The 17,357-nt window shown below is 43.6% G+C and overlaps 1 protein-coding gene across 6 annotated transcripts; it reads left to right on the forward strand.

Annotated features, from left to right (window-relative positions):
* The first annotated feature begins 298 nt into the window (after positions 1 to 298).
* Positions 299 to 15,790, forward strand: MSL3 (MSL complex subunit 3). Of its 6 annotated transcripts, none has more exons than XR_015158556.1 (13): positions 299 to 414; positions 1,704 to 1,786; positions 2,162 to 2,257; positions 2,558 to 2,658; positions 3,222 to 3,301; positions 3,854 to 3,976; positions 4,551 to 4,711; positions 5,502 to 5,660; positions 7,207 to 7,942; positions 8,256 to 8,365; positions 12,345 to 12,444; positions 12,775 to 12,859; positions 14,999 to 15,790. XR_015158556.1 is itself a non-coding variant. In XM_086386909.1 (13 exons), the coding sequence occupies exons 1-13, from the start codon at positions 313 to 315 to the stop codon at positions 15,096 to 15,098; spliced, it is 1,563 nt and encodes a 520-aa protein (XP_086243035.1). In that variant the 5' UTR covers positions 299 to 312; the 3' UTR covers positions 15,099 to 15,790. The 6 variants fall into 6 exon arrangements, 4 of the variants coding, with proteins under 4 accessions (XP_086243035.1, XP_086243036.1, XP_086243037.1 ...); XM_086386909.1 differs by having other exon boundaries at positions 7,207 to 7,469; XM_086386911.1 differs by lacking the exon at positions 299 to 414 and adding an exon at positions 633 to 778 and having other exon boundaries at positions 7,207 to 7,469.
* The last annotated feature ends 1,567 nt before the right edge of the window (positions 15,791 to 17,357 follow it).

Here is a 17,357-nt window from a genome sequence, read left to right on the forward strand (position 1 = left end):
CCCGCTGCGGCCGCCTTTCCCAGGAGGGCTGGAGGGGCCGCGGGCTGCCCGACTCCCAGCCACCCGGGAGCCCGGCGGCGACTCGCAGGGACGCGCTCGATCGGGAGCGCGCGCGCTTGGCCGCTCGGAGGTCCAGCGGTGGCGCGGGGCGGGCAGAGGCGGGGCCGAGGGCGGGCCGGCCACAGCCTCCGCCAGTCCCCGCTCCCTCCCCGCCACCCCCGCTGCCGCGCGCCACCTCCCAGCCCCCACCCCCCTCCCCCACCGCGCGCGCTCCGCCCGCCCCGGAGCCTCGCCCTCCGCCACGATGAGCAAATGAGCGCGAGCGAGGGCATGAAATTTAAATTCCATTCAGGGGAGAAAGTGCTGTGCTTCGAGCCTGACCCCACCAAGGCGCGAGTGCTGTACGATGCCAAGGTGCCACCGCGGAGGGGCAGGGAGGAGGCGCGGGCCGGGAACCCCGGGACGGGAGGCGAACGCGGATGCGGGTGCTGACGGTGCCGTGGAGCGGGGGAAGTGGCGGGGCTCGGCGCTCCTTGCTCGCGGCTCCTCGGCCTGCGCGGCGCCGCACGGGCGGCAGGGGGCGCTCGCGGGACGCCGCGATGGGGAGTCGGGGCTGGGACGCTTCCGCTTCCGGCCTGGGCCGGGGGTTGCGCCGGCGCTGTCGGAATCCTAGCGCGAGCGGTGTCGCGCTGCAGGAGCCGCGGCGTCGGTTTGCGCACCTGAGGGCGGCGGGGGCTCCGCGTCCAGGAGGCCGCTTGCTCAAGGCCTCTTCCTGGAGGTTAACTCTCCCCGTCCTGTGCTGTCTAGGCCCGCTTGGGCTCCCGCGCGATGCCTTGATCGAGCGGCCCCCGTCCTAATCCATAGATTGTACCGCAGGGCTGGCTGTCAACTGGCGACGCCGTTGCCCTGGGCCGGTTGTGGTCTGGGCTCGGCCCCTCCCGTAGGCCTGGATTCTCTCTGAGAGCCAGGTTGAGTGGGTGTCTTCGTCCTCCAGGGCCTTGCAACACTTAGGTTTTCAGTTGGCCGTGTCGCGGCTCCTGCCTGTCCGCCTAAGTTTCGGAGGTTGGGAGAAAATGGAGCCACATCAGCGGCTCCTCCGGTCTAGGTGGCGTGAAGGAGTGTGTCTCGCAGGTCGCGGGTGGGGGCTGGCCCTAGCGCCCCTCTGGGCTTTCCGTTCTACTTTGGGGCTCCAACCCGCTGCCCCTGCCTCACGTTTATGTTTGCCGTGCCTCCTCCCTCCCCGCCTTGAGTCTCCCCAAGGGTGACACGCCCCTTCATTTGCCCCCGAATTTCCCCCTGGGGACACCGCTAGGCGGGGTGGCAGAATCTCCGAGCCTAACTGGCCAGACGATCCTGCGGAGCCCAGGAGACTACAACTCCCAGAGGTCTATCGGCAGAGGCTCGCTTGTCAGGCCGGGACTCTTAGTGACAACTCGGCTGACTAATGGCTTCAGAACCTACACCCGTTCTCACACTCAGAGACCAATCAGGGGGTGGTTGGAGGGATGTTTCCTATTTTGAGGCATCCACTCAGGGGAAAAAATGGAATTGAAAGGGAAAATGTTTCAGCCCAGCTCTCCGTCTAAAAAAGGAGAGAATGCTTTCCTTTCTTTTACAAAAAAGCCCATGATCTAGTTTTCCTAATCCCGCTTCTGATAATTCTGTATGTTCTATTGTTTGTGGACGGTATTTTCTGGTTTCAGATCGTCGATGTTATTGTTGGGAAAGACGAAAAAGGCAGAAAGATCCCAGAATATCTGATCCATTTTAATGGTTGGAACAGAAGGTGAGTGTACTTGTTAAACCTGACTGAAAATTGATCATCTGTGCACAGGAACATTGCAAACTTCTTTGTTAAGTTTTAGAAACACTCCTTGGAAAGTTTCATTTCCTGTTTTTGCTTTTTTGTCAAACCTTGCCTACTCTGATTACTTCTGAGTCGACTATATTTGGATTCTCTATGGTTGCTTTTGGAGATTCTCATTGCTTCTGTGTCTGAATGAGTTGTGGTTTCTCTTTTTGTGATTTAAAATATTTAAATAGTTTTCTGAAAGGTAAGTAATTTTGAGACACTTCTGTTCCTGTGTGGTGCTTTTAACATTTGTTTCATGTCAAACTAAAATACTGAATTTTACACCCTTTTCCTCTTTTGTTTCTTTAGCTGGGATAGATGGGCAGCAGAGGATCATGTCCTTCGTGACACTGATGAAAATCGGAGATTACAGCGGAAATTGGCCAAAAAAGCTGTAGCTCGCCTGTAAGAATACCAAAAACATGAATTTTGCTCAATGTGTTTTCTTTTAAGGTTTAGAATTTTTGTCAGAGAAAAGTTTAAAAATCTGATAAACGTGGCTTATCAAGTCATGTAACATATTTGAAACGTAGTAGCAAATAGTGTTTCTATTGTATTCGAAATAATGGAGGTTACCACTTATGTTTTAAAATGTAATTATATCTTCGATACTTAAGAATTATTGTTACTGCATTTTTTTGTTGTTTTTTTTTTAACCTCAAGACCCATATCAGTCAACATTTCAGTGGTCTTTATCCATTTCAGGAGAAGCACAGGAAGAAAGAGGAAGCGCTGCAGGTTGCCTGGTGTGGACTCTGTCTTAAAAAGCCTCCCTGCTGACGAAAAAGATGAAAACGATGAAAACTGTGAGTGGCTTGACTTATTGTCTCTGGTTAAAAGGAGTTTTACCTAGTTCTTTTATACTGCAGGGTTGAGGGGAAAGATTCACTGAAACTTTAGACAAGGAAACATTGTAAGCTCATTTCATAAAACATTTGCTCATTTGTTTTTGATAATTCAAGTAGCAGTCAGAAAGTTCCTAATTAGACCTGGTGGGTCTTGCACATGACCCCTGCCTTCTCAATCAGTGTCTTATAGTAGCGCCTCAGAGCTCCATTCTCATGTTTTCTTCATGGTACCTTGCTCCACTTGTGAATGTGACAGCGAACAATAAGATCCTAGGTGACTAAACACTTGCACATCATTTACTTGTGTGGTTTTTGCACCCCTTGAGGTTGGTATTGTATTTTTTCAAAATAAATTTCTATTCTGAAAGGTCCAATATTTGTGTTTGACGTTTAAACTTTATGCTGGACAGTAGTTTATTATTACTAGCAGTAGGACACCCATGCCATCCTAAGGAATTGTAGATGTAAGGGTTAAGGAAGTGTGTAATGCAGGTTTGACTGCTGTTTTTTGTTTTACCTAGCAATAAGCAGTTCCTCTGACAGTGAAGAAAAGGATGGAGAAATAAGTGAAGAGGGTGATACTGAAGAAAAGACTGAAGTGGTATACAGTTCTTATTGTAAAAACTCTTTGGCATATATTTTGGTGGTAAAATTTTCTAGTTGTGAAATGTTTTGTAAAAATCCATCTTTTTAACCAAATGTGATAAAATTGTACTTCATATATAAGGGAAAAAACCCCTTTTTATTGTAAAAAATTCTCTGTGGCTTTTTATACCCATGAAATGTTTCCACAAACCATTTCACCTCTTTCTTTGCAATGAAATTGTGAACTTTTTATAGTGCTGATTAATTTTTAAATGGTGTGTATCAAGAGTTTAGCATCTTCTGTTTGCTGAATACAAAGTTAACGTGAATCCCACTGGTAAAGTTAAATTGGGAAGAAAAGAAATAAGCATTTGCAATGTCGTTAGCGCCCTAAAACAAGTTAACTTTTGGCCTTTAATATACTTCTCATTAGAACATGTGACATCATTACTGGTGTAAATGTCAAGGATTAAGTGGTTTGTTTCATTGTAGGCTGTGCTTATGTTAGTCCTTCTTTGGGTGTAGACTCTCTGTTTTAGGTAATTAAAATGGAATTGTGATATTGCAGAAGGAAGGACCAGAGCTGCACACAAAAAAGGAAATGGAAGAAAGAACAATAACTATAGAAATCCCTGACGTTCTGAAGAAGAAGCTTGAGGATGATTGTTACTATATCAACAGGAGGAAACGGGTAAACAAGGAGAACACATAAAACATGGATTTGTAGTAGAGCCATATTTTGCAGTCACAGAAAGTTGAGAGCCTTGGCGGAATGAAACTCAGGTTCTGTGCTGAGTTGGGTTTTACACTTCTCTGGCAGTAGTGTTCTCCTGATGGAAGTGTGCTCAGACTTTTCCAGCCCTGGCTGCCTGTTAGAATCTTCTAGAGAGCTTTGCAGAGTCCTGATGCCTGGGCTTCAAGCTTAAGGTGAAAACTGATCTATGACGTTGGGGGTGGCAGCTGTGGATATCTTAGAGGTTCCCCAAATGGTTCTAATGGGTCCCTAAGCTGAGAATCATTGCTTGCATTTATTTTTAAAATTAGTTATCAATTAACTTTAAATTATCATTGTAATATACATGGGGATATGATCAGTAGAAGAAAAGTCAGAGAGTTTCAAAGCACATTTACCTAAAGAATTATCTTCATACACAATTGACTTTATTTTTGAGCTTCAAAAATGATGTACACAAGACCACTGTTTCTTGGAATATTTGTTTATCCAATGGAATGTGTACATCAAATGTTTATGTTTTTGTTAACAGTTAGTGAAACTTCCATGCCAGACCAACATTATAACTATTTTGGAATCGTACGTGAAGCATTTTGCTATCAATGCAGCCTTTTCAGCCAATGAGAGGCCTCGTCACCATCATGTTATGCCACACGCCAACATGAATGTGCATTATATCCCAGCAGAAAAGAAGTAAGTAGGGGAGGGAGGGTTGGCATTTCATGGTTCACTCTGGGTGTTAGAGAATAAACTTCCATTTAGAACAGGTAACACTGTCTCTGTTTCAGTTACTATGAAACAGTTCACATACTGTTACACTTAATTCATACAGTAACCAGTTAAGTTTCAAAATACTGTCTTTTTCCAGAATGTTCAGTAACTCTTTAGGAGTGTGATGTGAATCCATCGAGGATATGCACTGCCTCAACACTAGAAGAAGTTTTCAATGATGTAATTTAGGGAGCAAACTCTTTTTTTTTTTTTTTTTTGCTTTGAGAAGTACCAGAATGGGGAATGAGAATTTTGTTGAAACCCGTTTACAAACAGGTCTTTACCCTAATCTGAGTAATTGTCCTCATAGCTTGCCTTGGGAATGTGACCCCGTAGGAGTGGAGTCAGACAAGTAGATTGTTGCAGTTGAAACAGATGTGTCAGCTCATCACGACCAACCGACCCCTTCAGCTGCAGGTGTCTGGGGTGTGTCTACTTTCCGGAGCACAGGCTACTTGGGCTCCTTGTGTGGCACTGAGCATATTTACTTGTGTTCTGTGTGTAAGTTACAAATACTTGCTTACTGCACTCTATATTCTAGGTCTGTGCTCCCATTTAATTATCGTTAGCACCTACAGACTTTGTGTTTTGCACACTTAGGTGTAATATACAGTGTTTAACACTCTTCCTGATTAGAAATATGCACCTTCATTGTGACATTTTGAAAAGTTCTGTTATTTTATTGCATCTCTAATCTCTTTAATCCTTCCAGCGTTGACCTTTGTAAGGAGATGGTGGATGGATTAAGAATAACCTTTGATTACACTCTCCCATTGGTTTTGCTCTATCCATATGAACAAGTTCAGTATAAAAAGGTGACTTCGTCCAAATTTTTTCTTCCGATTAAGGAAAGTACCACAAGCACTAATAGGTAAGTTAGCTTGTAGTTCAACCATCAGCTATCAGAAATCAAATAGCTAGATCTGTTTTTAAAGATTTCCGTTGGATGCTATGGGGCCAACACGTTCGGAGGAGGGAGTAGATGGCAAACCACTGTCTGTCCTGGTGGTTTTCTTTCTTCTTGGGTAAGTTTGAGTCATCATTCACTTTCAAATGTCTCTGGAAGTTTTTACCAAGTGAAGATTTCAGTGTACAGAAATTGGCTTTAGAGTAGCCAATGCCCTTCTTTCCAAAGACATTGGGGTGAAGAGAGCATGGCCTGAGAAGGTTGGGTGTGGGTTTGAATTTGTGACTTGGTGAGGTGTCATCTGAGTCTCTAGCTTTTCCTGTCAACAATGGAAAGAACATTTGCTTCTGTAGGTAGTTATTAAATGAGGAAGTGCATGAAGGGCTGGCTGCCTTAGGCCTTCAAATAAAGGTTAGTTTCTTTCCCACTCTGCTGTGTCACAGTCTTCCCTCAGTGACCAAGCTTTTCCAAATCTCCATTCTTTGGGTTCAACAAGTCCCCCTGCACCTGAGTCCATGCCTCTATCTGTGTAAGCTACTTCCTTGTCTGCCTCAGGCCCATCTTCCCGAGAGACTGGTCTATTTTCATGATTTCCACCCCTGCATCTCCTCTTGCATGTTTCCTGTCTATCTTGGTCTCCTGCCTCCCTCTGCTCCCCAAAGTCACTGACAGCTTCCCACTTGCTGCACTAAGCATTGCCCTCCTTTCCCCTTCAGCCCCTTGATCCGCTTCCTCCTCAGGTCTTGCCTGCTAATTGTCTGTCTGCATTATGACCGTCTCTTCTTTGGCTGCCTTCCTTCCCAGTGGGGACCTATGTTGATGTCCCCACACCCTCCTCCAAACCTCAAGGTTCCCAGTGTCTAGAGTGGACCGCGTGTTTCCACAAAATGTGGCCAACGTTTGTGGCATTCTAGCCCTATCAGTAGTTACATTGTCACGAGATGACGTTGTATTCTTAGTCTCACCACCATGGTTTCTCAGCCTTGGCTCGACCGATGTTTTTAATTGGATCATTGTTGGTGACGGAGGCTGAACTATGTGCTGTAGGATAGCGAGCAGCATCCCTGGCCTCCACCCACTGGATGCCAATGGCACTTTCCCAGTCGTGACCATCAAAACTGACTCCAGAAGGTGTCTGTGTTCCCCCCAGAGTGGAATCACCTCTGAGTTGTGTTCCCCCCAGAGTGGAATCACCCCTGAGTTGTGTTCCCCCCAGAGTGGAATCACCCCTGAGTTGCGAACCACTGATACAAAACAAGGACAAAGGGTATCACAGCCTTTAATGCCAGGGTGCCTTGAAGAGTTAAAGGGTGAAAATGGTAAAATAATGTTTAGGTACCTTTTAAGAAAGTATTTGTTTTGGCATGTCTGGAAGTGAAAGCTTCTAAGCCTTCTGGAGTGGAATGGAGGCTGTGTTTTCTGCCTGAAGAAGGACATTGAGGAACCCCTCCAGGCTTTGCAGAGATTCTGTGTACCGCGCGCGTGTGATGCGTTCCCCTTCCTTTTGTAGGAACCAGGAGGAGCTCTCTCCAAGCCCACCTTTGCTGAATCCATCCACACCACAGTCCACAGAGAGTCAGCCAACCTCAGGTGAACCAACCACCCCCAAAAGGCGCAAAGGCGAGCCGGAAGCCTTTCAGTCTCTGAGGCGGTCCACGCGCCACTCTGCCAACTGCGACAGGCTGTCTGAGAGCAGCGCCTCACCCCAGCCCAAGCGCCGGCAGCAGGACACGTCTGCCAGCATGCCCAAGCTGTTCCTGCACCTGGAAAAGAGTAGGTCCACTGCCCACAGGAGGGCCATGCCGGGGAGAGGTGAAGCCGACTCTGTGCTTGGTCTGGGTCAGGCACCGTGCTCCTGAACCCAGTCCAGTGGGAGATGGGAGCCCCCCCGCCCCAACTCCTGTGCCTTCAGCTCTACAATCAGGATTCCTGGTACTGACCAGTTTCGCGCTGGCTCACCCATCTGTTTGCAGTCCCTCTCTCCAGCCCTGAACTAGTTAACGTCCTGTACATATGGATCTACCTCTTCTAGGCATGAGTTCATCAGTGGAATCATGCAATATGTGGCCTTTTGTCCGTGGCGTCTTTCACTTAACGTACAATGTTTTCAAGTTTCATCATGTTGTACGTAGTTTATCCCAGTGAAGTGTGAAAATGAAAGTGTTAGTCGCTCAGTTGTGTCCAACTCTTTGCGACACCCCCTGGACTGTAGCCCGCCAGGCTCCCCTGTCCATGGGATTTCCCAGGTAAGAACACTGGAGTGGGTTGCCATTCACTTCTCCAAGGGATCTTCCCAACTCAGGGATCAAACCCAGGTCTCCTGCATTGCAGGTGAATTCTGTGAGCCACTAGGGATATCTCTGAACTTGATTCCTTTTCTTTCCTTTTTTCCGTCAAATAATATTCCAGGTACTATTCTTGACAGGGAAGTCTTATTGGTAAAAATTAATAACTTCTCTGCTCTTTGTAAAGGTCTTTCAGCAATCTTTAATTCAGTAGCTGTATGATTAATTAGTGGATAATTAATTGGTGACTAATTAAAGTCTTTTCCTTTTAAAGAGACACCTGTTCATAGCAGATCATCCTCGCCTGTTCCTCTGACCCCTAGCAAGGAAGGGAGTGCGGTGTTTGCTGGCTTTGAAGGCAGAAGAACTAATGAAATAAATGAGGTAAAGCGTTAGTTTCTGTTGTTCACCCCCATTGAACCCTTCCTTTTGTGTTTTCTTAAAAAGTCTTACAAGAGGAAATCCCGTTTGCTGGGAAGAAACATTATGTTACTCTTGCCGTAGGTATTTTTTTTTTCAATTTTTTAAAATTATTATTATTTTTTTTTTCTGTACAATATTGTATTGGTTTTTCCATACATCAACATGCATCCACCACGGGTGTACACGTGTTCCCCATCCTGAATCCCCCTCCCACCTCCCTCCCCATACCATCCCTCTGGGTCATCCCAGTGCACCAGCCCTGAGCATCCTGTATTCATGCATCGAACCTGGTCTGGTGATTCGTTTCACATATGATAATATACATGTTTCAATGCCATCTTCCCAAATCATCCCACCCTCGCCCTCTCCCACAGAGTCCAAAGACTTCTATACATCTGTCCCTCTTTTGCTGTCTCACATACAGGGCTATCGTTACCATCTTTCTAAATTCCATATATATGCATTAGTATACTGTATTGGTGTTTCTTTCTGGCTTACTTCACTCTGTATAATAGGCTCCAGTTTCATATACCTCATTAGAACTGATTCAAATATATTCTTTTTAATGGCTGAGTAATACTCCATAGTGTGTATGTACCACAACTTTCTTATCCATTCGTCTACTGATGGACATCTAGGTTGTTGCTGTGGATATTAACAGAATTTTTTGTATGATGTGTAACATTGTATTTGTGGTATCTAAAATGAGATTATAGCCCTGCACCTCCATTCCTCTTTTATTTCAAATAAGTCCAAGTATTGCCTGGAGAATCCCAGGGACAGGGGAGCCTGGTGGGCTACCGTCTATGGGGTTGCACAGAGTCGGACACGACTGAAGCAACTTAGCAGCAGCAGCAGCATTGAAATAGGAGTATTGTTATTTTGTAGAACAGTTGTCAGTACAGTTTTTCTGCAAAAAGTCAGAGAGTAAATATTTTCAACCTTGTGGGCTTCATAGTCACTGTTGAGACTCCCCAGCTCCAAAGCAGCCCCAGACACTGTGTAAATGAATGAGTGTGCCGTGTTCCAATAAAGCTGTGTTTATGGACACTGCCATTTGCATATCAGATAATTTTTCATTTATATGATATTATTCTACTTTTGGTCTTAACCATTTAAAAATATAAAACCCATCTTTAACAGTAATATTAATAGCCATCCCTTTGAGGGCATGCTGTATGCTAGCATTGTGCCAGGCACTTGATCTAAATTACCTCAGGTTCTTGAGAATAACCTTACCAGCAGAGTTCCCTTTTACAGACAGGAAAGCTTCAGTTTGAAACTGTTTTTAAGGCCAGTTAACTGAGATACATAGTGAGTTTTCAGGAGTTCAGGAGATGTCTTAGTCCACGGGGAAATTGTATGAATCTTGCCTAGCAAGTGGGCTTTCCTTGTTTCTGTGCACAGAGGAGGATGGCTTTATGAGACGATGTTTGGTGACAGGGGTCAGCAAACTTTTCTTATCAAGGGTCAGATTGTAAATACTTTCAGGGTTGTGCATCAGCTTGTGAAAGTAGTGTAAATAGTTCACAAATGAGTGTGCTGGGTGGCCCCAAAATTCATTCATGTGTGCTCAGTCTCAGTTCAGTCACTCAGTTGTGTCCAACTTTTTGTGACCCTGTGGACTGCAGCACGCCAGGCCTCCCTGTCCATCGCCAACTCCTGGAGCTTTCCCAAACTCATGTCCATTGAGTCGGTGACACCATCCAACCATCTCATCCTTTGTCATCCCCTTCTCCTCCCGCCTTCAATCTTTCGTAGCATCAGGGTGTTTTCCAGAGTCAGTTCTTCACGTCAGGTGGCCAAAGTATTGGAGCTTCAGCATCAGTCCCTCCAATGAATATGTGTGCTAGTAATCAAATTTCATATGATTTTTATATTTCGTGAAGTAGTATTCATTTAATAAAAAAAAAACATTTAAAAAACAGTTGTTTTTAGCATGAGGGGGTTGCTTTGGCTCAAGGGTTATAAGTTGACTGACCTCTGCTAGAAAACCCAGTTCGTGTTCCAGTGATGTTAAGGGAGGGTTAGGAAATTCCTAGTGCAAGCAGTCCCTAATTTTCCTTTTTTCAGACTAGAAAGCCTGCAGGTGTTTTTATTCAAGAAGAATCCTGTTTCTTACAGCAGTCCCCAACCTCCATGATCTTAGGCCGGATAAGCTGAGGTGGAGCTGATGTAATAATAGAAATACAGCACACAATAGATCTAATGCACTTGAATCATCCCCAAACCGTCCCCCGCCCTGGGGCCATGAAAAAATTGTCTTCCACAAAACTGGACCCTGGCGCCATAAAGTTGGGGACCCACAGAAAACATCTGAATATTGAGGCACAGCCATTCCCACTCTGGTCACTGTTGCAACGCCGCCATCTAGTGGTGATAGTTACAGCTACAAGGTCTAGTGAAAAAGTGGTTGGGGTTGGACAGGCTCTCATGATGAGACCTTAGTGCATTCTGTCTGCATAAAGCCTCCATTGCAGCATGTTTTCCCCAGGGCCCTGCATCCTGACCACCTGAGACTCACTCTCCCAATGCCATTTGCTGCCCAACTGCACCAGGGAGGATCTGGACTGGTGTAGTCCTGGTTGAGATCACAGGCGATTCCTGTGCACACCCTGGTTGAGACTTCCTCCACTGGAAACCTGTTATTTCCACCCATAATGCATCTTTGAGAGAGCTGATTCACTACATTGAGCTGCAGGATTGAGGGAGGGAAGTAGCCAGGCTCGCTGACTAACCACATGATCTGCTTTTGCATGAGCGTGCCCTTCGTGCCTCCAGTGATGGTGGATTCCCCCATGTTCACTTTGAGTGTCACTGTCAAAACAGTTGCTGAGCTGTAGCTGTGTGCACCGCGGAGTTCAGTGCTAGGGATAGTATAAAGGGGCAGAAACTTACTCCTGCTCTGAGGCTTGTGTACCACAGGAGCGTGGGGTTGGTGAGGCACGGGCTGAAGCCTGGGCCTTCAGCATGTTGACAGATGGAACCATGGTGGTGCTTGTTAATTTCTAAAATTTCATTTGATTAAATTGACTACATCAGCCTTTCTGGGCTCATTTTGGCATCCTTCTGCTTTGTCTTATAGAGGTCTTCCTTTGACCCAACTATTTCCAGATTAAACTTGGCAGATCCCAAAAGGCAAAGCAGCAACTAGGTAGAATAGACCTATAATTTGCTGAAATATTTCTGTGGAAGCTCATCAGAGAGTTTTGAAATTCAACTGTTACTTTAACAAAAGCCCCCAATCCACCCACACTTCTGGAATTCAAAGTGAAGGAAAAGCAGGCAGTTTCCAGGGCTGAAGTCTATTTTCACTTGATTCAGTGGGTGAAATTAGTTTCCAGAGTGACTGTAACATAGCAGAATCTTAGAGAATCTTGACACAGTGGTAACCTTTCTCAAAACATCTTTTATTACTTCATTGTCTAAAACAGCAGAATTTCCAAGAAAGGAGAAGGGGCAGAATGACAAAACAGTTACAGCTAATTTACAGGTAGAAGCTATTGAAAATTAGAAAATCGAATATTTTCCCAATTTTAAGTCCTCTTTCCTTGTTTATTTTTATGAGTTTGTGTTTATTTGATACAGTGGCATTTTTTTTTCATCTTCACACAATCTGTCTTAATTGTAGGTGATTAGGACTGTCTCCATGTTGCCAAAGAAGGTGGGATGGCTTTAGGACCTCCACATTGGCTTCTTGTCATTGTCCTGTTCCATGTTTGGTTTCTTCCCATTTTCTGGTCCAGCTGTGAGGCAGCTCCAGAGGTGCCAAATGGATGGGAAGCTCCAGGGTAGAAACGCGACACTTGATGAGCTGTGTCTTTCTGCCGGCTTGGGAGTGTCAAAGTGTGTGTATTTCTGCTGGAATTCCAAATGTACAGACCTGTGGGTAACGGAGTGTGAAGATATAACAACAAAGCATTCTCTGTGCTTTTCCCAGGTCCTCTCCTGGAAACTTGTACCTGATAGTTATCCCCCAGGTGACCAACCACCTCCACCCTCTTACATTTATGGGGCACAACACTTGCTGCGTTTGTTTGGTAAGAAATCCTTTGCCCTGCTTTCTTCTTACCTTTTTTATTTTCCACTTTAATTTTAACAGCTGTAGGCTTAGGTACATCTTGTGGTAATTTGGGGGTCTAAGAAAAATCACTGAATGTTGATCTCTTAAAAACAATGAATCTTAAATTTCATACAAATTGTGTTTGTAATATTTGTACTTACTACTCTATGTTCAGTAAGAGTTTTGGTTTTGTTTGGCAGCATAGATGTTAGTTTCAGTTTGAATAAGATCACAGGGACCCAGAGGATCTCCTACTGATCGCCAGATTCTGCCAGTTGTAAATGATTTTGCTTTCTTTTTAATGCAGTGAAACTTCCAGAAATCCTTGGAAAGATGTCCTTTTCTGAGAAGAATCTGAAGGCTTTACTGAAGCACTTTGATCTCTTTCTGAGGTATTGTTATTACTTTGTCAAAACTTACTCTGCCACCGTATATATGACTTTTTTGAACTTGTCTTCAGCAGATGTAGAAGCTAGCTCTGCAGTATTACCTAAGTATAGTTGGTTCTAATAGTAATTGTAATATGGGGAGTTGGAGCTATTTCATTTTTTTCATAGTTTATCTGGTTTCTAAACAAAGGGTATGGAGGTAAAATTTTTTTGTGTCACTGGAAGAATCCAGTTGGATAGCCATGTGAGGAGAAAATTAATTTTCTAAAGAAGTGATTGAGATTGATAACTATTTAATTTTATGTATTTTATTCAAGAGTACCTTAAGCATGTGACTTTTCTTTGTTCCATGTACCTACATTTGTAGGTCTGATTTTGGTGTCTCCTTTGGAGTTAAGAGAAATGATGAATAGTCTGTGCTGATACTTTGTGAATTTGGAGAAAGGTAGCGTTTTCTTCACCTGACAGAGCCATTTTATTATATGGTTGGATCATTCACCCTGAGGCTGTGCCCTCTGCATACCTGGGGCTGCAGACCCCAGCCTCCTTTATGCCTATGGCCCAGTTCTCCCACCTAGATGTCTACTGACTGGTTTCTCCTGGCGTTCCAGGCTTGTTGTCACTCTGCCTCACCCAGGGTGTCCCATGTACCTGACCTTGTTTTTTCTTTCTCTTTAAGAGGATACTTTCTCCTTGTATTTAGGTCCCAACCTGTAAGAGCTAGTCAAGTAGGATTTACTGGAGTGGAGAACACTCCAGCCAGAGAAATGAGTCTTTGTCTGGGTATTTTGAATAATGTATCAAATGAGTGGAATTCAACTTTAAAACATTTTATAGAAAAAAGTTTCAAAAATGCCCTAATCTCTTTCAGCCTTCCCCTCAAACAAACCTACAACTCTGTTTTGTATAAACATTTTGTTACACTGAAATCAAATAATGCCAAAATGAGACAGCCACTAGTTAGCACAGGAGAGCCTTCTAATTCTGAGCTATGCCCAAAACAAAATAGAAATTAGGGTTTTAGGAGGTTACGTACAAAGATTTACAAATAAAATGGTACAGCTGACCCTTGAACAACATGGGTTTGAAGTGCACAAATCCACTTACATGTGGATTTTCTTTAATTGTAAACACTTAGCACTACATGATCCATGTGGCTGGTTGCATCTGTGAATTGGGAGGAATAGTGAATACGGAGGGCCCAACTAATAAAATCGTTATGCAGGGATTTTCAACTCTGTAGAGGGTTGGGGCCCCAATCCCCATACTGTTCAGCTGTAATGGGTTATGAAAATATATCCAAACGTGTCAACTACAGAATCAGTGGATTGAGAGTTGCTATAAAAAAGGTACAATCAAAGAAGAAAGAGTTACCTCAAATGAATTTGACTTGGTTTTTACTGAAGAAGGTATTGCAGGGGTATATCCTTACCTTTTTAGGAATAAGGACAGTTGGGAGGAGGCCAGGGAAACAAACAGGAAGCTAATTACTTAGCATACTAGTTAATGCGGCCCATGTGAGCCTATTTGAGCCCTTCATGGTGAAATATTTGATACTTCAGAGTCAAGACAGTGTCTGTGTTGCAGATTCTTCAGTGACTGGCTATGTTTCAACATCAATCCATAGTCAGGCATAAGTCAGTCTTACGTTTTTACTACTAAGCTGGAACTTACAGCATCTTTTGGCAACGGCAAAGTAGAACTCAAAATGCTCTTTACTGATTAAACCATTCAGTTTTGTTTTAACTTAGCCCATGTAAGTACTGTGCATTTCTCAGGTGACATTTATTGAGTTAATAATTTATTTTTTATAGTTTGTTTTTTAAAACAGGAAAATGTAGAAATACTCAGAGGCCTTTTTGCATGAAGTGTTTAGATAATCAAGACTGCCACCTAGTGGAGTTTAGAAGCTATAGAAATAGAAATTTGTACACTTGATAGTGAAAGGATTCCAATGAAACAGTCTTTAACATAGAAGCTGGGTATGTGCAGTGAACATAATCAGTATATAGAAATCAAGATTATATTATTTTTTTCTACCTAATACAAAAAGAGTGAAATGTTACAGTTGTGGAAATTCCCGTTTTGCTTCCTGGTATTTAGTCTTTACTCTGGTGATCACAGGGGCTATTTTTTTTCCAGGTTTTTAGCAGAGTACCATGATGACTTCTTCCCAGAGTCTGCCTATGTTGCTGCCTGTGAGGCGCACTACAGCACGAAGAATCCCAGGGCAATTTATTAAGGTTTCGATGGTCCTAGAAGAACAGTTTCTCTATCTAGTTCTTGGTTCCCAGTAAAGAACTAGGGAGTCAGTGGGCCTTCTTTATGCAGAAAGTAAATGTGACACCCACCCTGGGGGGCTTTGGCAGAGGTGGGCCCATTTGTTTGAGTTGCTTACCTACTGTAGTTATTTCTGTTAAGGATTACTTCCTCGGTGCCTCGATGGCCTCCAGCATCTAACCCTTGCCACCTATACACGTGATCTGTGATGGCAAGAAAACAGCAGCTGTGTTCACAGTGAATTGTTAATGAACATGTGATTAGGTTGGGCTGTTTCAGTAGACGGAGGTACTTGTTAGCAGTAACCACGTCTTTTAGTTATTTGTTAGCATTAAACAAAATTGTTTTGCAAACTGTTTTCATTCTTGTGATAAGGCTGAGCAACTCTGTCCCACAAATTCTAGTTTTGCTTGGAAACTGCAAAGTAGTCCCTGAATATTTTAGAGGGAATCGATGTTGATGGCAAAAGAAAATTTGCAGCTATACATTTGCTTGTTACAATTCCTTTTCTATAAAACCTTATTTTTGGTGATTTAAATAAAGCATTGCCTGAATGTTTGAGATTTTATAGCTACACTTGGTTGTGTAATATTATGGTTCCTTTTCTGTAAAATGTTATTTTTGGCCATTTCAAATAAATGATTTTCGATCTTATTGGAAAGAACCAGGAGAGAGTTTTTACTCTGGTCTTGTCCTTTTCTCTTTATTTGTTGTAGGAAAACAGTAAGGTAACTTTGATTCCTCAATTTTGTATTTATTTTACTTTCCCTTTGTGCCTTTTTTGTTAAGGACTTTTGTTTTCCTTTCCTTTCTTTTATTTTCCTACCTTGGCTGCCTTACTGAGAGGTGGTTCCCTGAAGTTGCTGCAGCCCATCACTGTCTTTTTGCCTGACTCTGGGCTGGTTTGGGGCCAACATATTTATTGCCTTCCATCATTACATAAAATCTAGCAAGATGATGTTAAGAGACTTGATATCCATTGGGAAAAGGGGTTTCAATAGATTAAGATTAAAAGCAGTAACTTGGGGAAGTCATGTCTACACCGGAATGAAATTAGACTCTTCAACACACCAGTTAAATCTTTTTTTTTTTTTTTTCTTTCTTTCTTTGTTAATAATTGGAGAGACACTTTTTTTAAGCTTCTGCTTCTCTTATGCTTAAGCCAGATTCCTCCAGATGTTCATTTGGGACAAAGCCTTAGTGCATTTTTAAGCTGATTGAATTATGTTGTGTCTACTTAGCAATCAAAACAATGCTATTTTCTATGTCTCTCTTTCCTGGAATACATCTTCTAAACTCAAAGTGAATTTGTAAATGACGATTTCTTTGCTTCAACTTTCCCTCTGATTGGTGTAAATAGTGGGACCAGTAAGCAGAATGTATGTCCCCAGTGAGTATCTTCAACACATGGGATGACATGCTTACCCAGCTCTACTCCTCTTGCATGTAGACTGGCGCATCCAGTAGGGGCCCAGCCCAGATCACCTTGCTGTGGTTGGAAATGTTGCCAATATACCTCTGGCATCGAAAGCATACGTATTACATCTGTCCTCACACACCAACAAATACAGTTACAATAAATGAGTGAATAAGCAAGATTTCATGTGTTGAACAGTCTGATTGTGGTCTCAGGGGATGGTGGATATTTCTGAGGACCAAAGGAAAAGCAATGAAGGGTCTGCTTCAGCAAAAGAGGATTGGGGCATGTTTGCTGGGGGACTTACAGTGTAATCCTTTCTTTCATCACCATAAATGACTGTGGCCAAAATGTCAACCATTCACTTATAGCTTGAGGAGATGGATGTATGCTTTTGACCTTTTGTGGAGGTGGATTGCCAGGCTGGGATTGACCTCCAGTCAGGCAGGGAGAGAGCAGGGATCCCCCAAGAGTTGGTAACACTGGGTTCATATGTTCTTTCATCAAAAGGGGTCTAGCAGGAGGCAGACACAAATGACCACATACGATTCCATCTGTGACATGGCCAGAGGAGGCAAACTATAGAAACAGTAGATTAGTGGTAGTCAGAGGATGGGGAGAAGAGGGGATTGGAACTGACTGCTAATAGGGCTGAGGTCTCTTCAGGGTGATGGAAATTTCTGGAATTAAGACAGTCATGATCATTGCCCCACTCTGTGAGTTTACTAAAAAACACAGAATTTTATATTTTTTAAATGGTGAGTGTTATGGCGTGTGAATTACATCTCAGTTAAAGCGTGGAGA

The sequence above is a fragment of the Bos grunniens genome, chromosome X (assembly GCF_055505025.1).
Source record: "Bos grunniens cultivar Pamir isolate PY7600 chromosome X, Bosgru_T2T1.0, whole genome shotgun sequence".
In the NCBI taxonomy this organism is placed as follows: domain Eukaryota; kingdom Metazoa; phylum Chordata; class Mammalia; order Artiodactyla; family Bovidae; genus Bos; species Bos grunniens.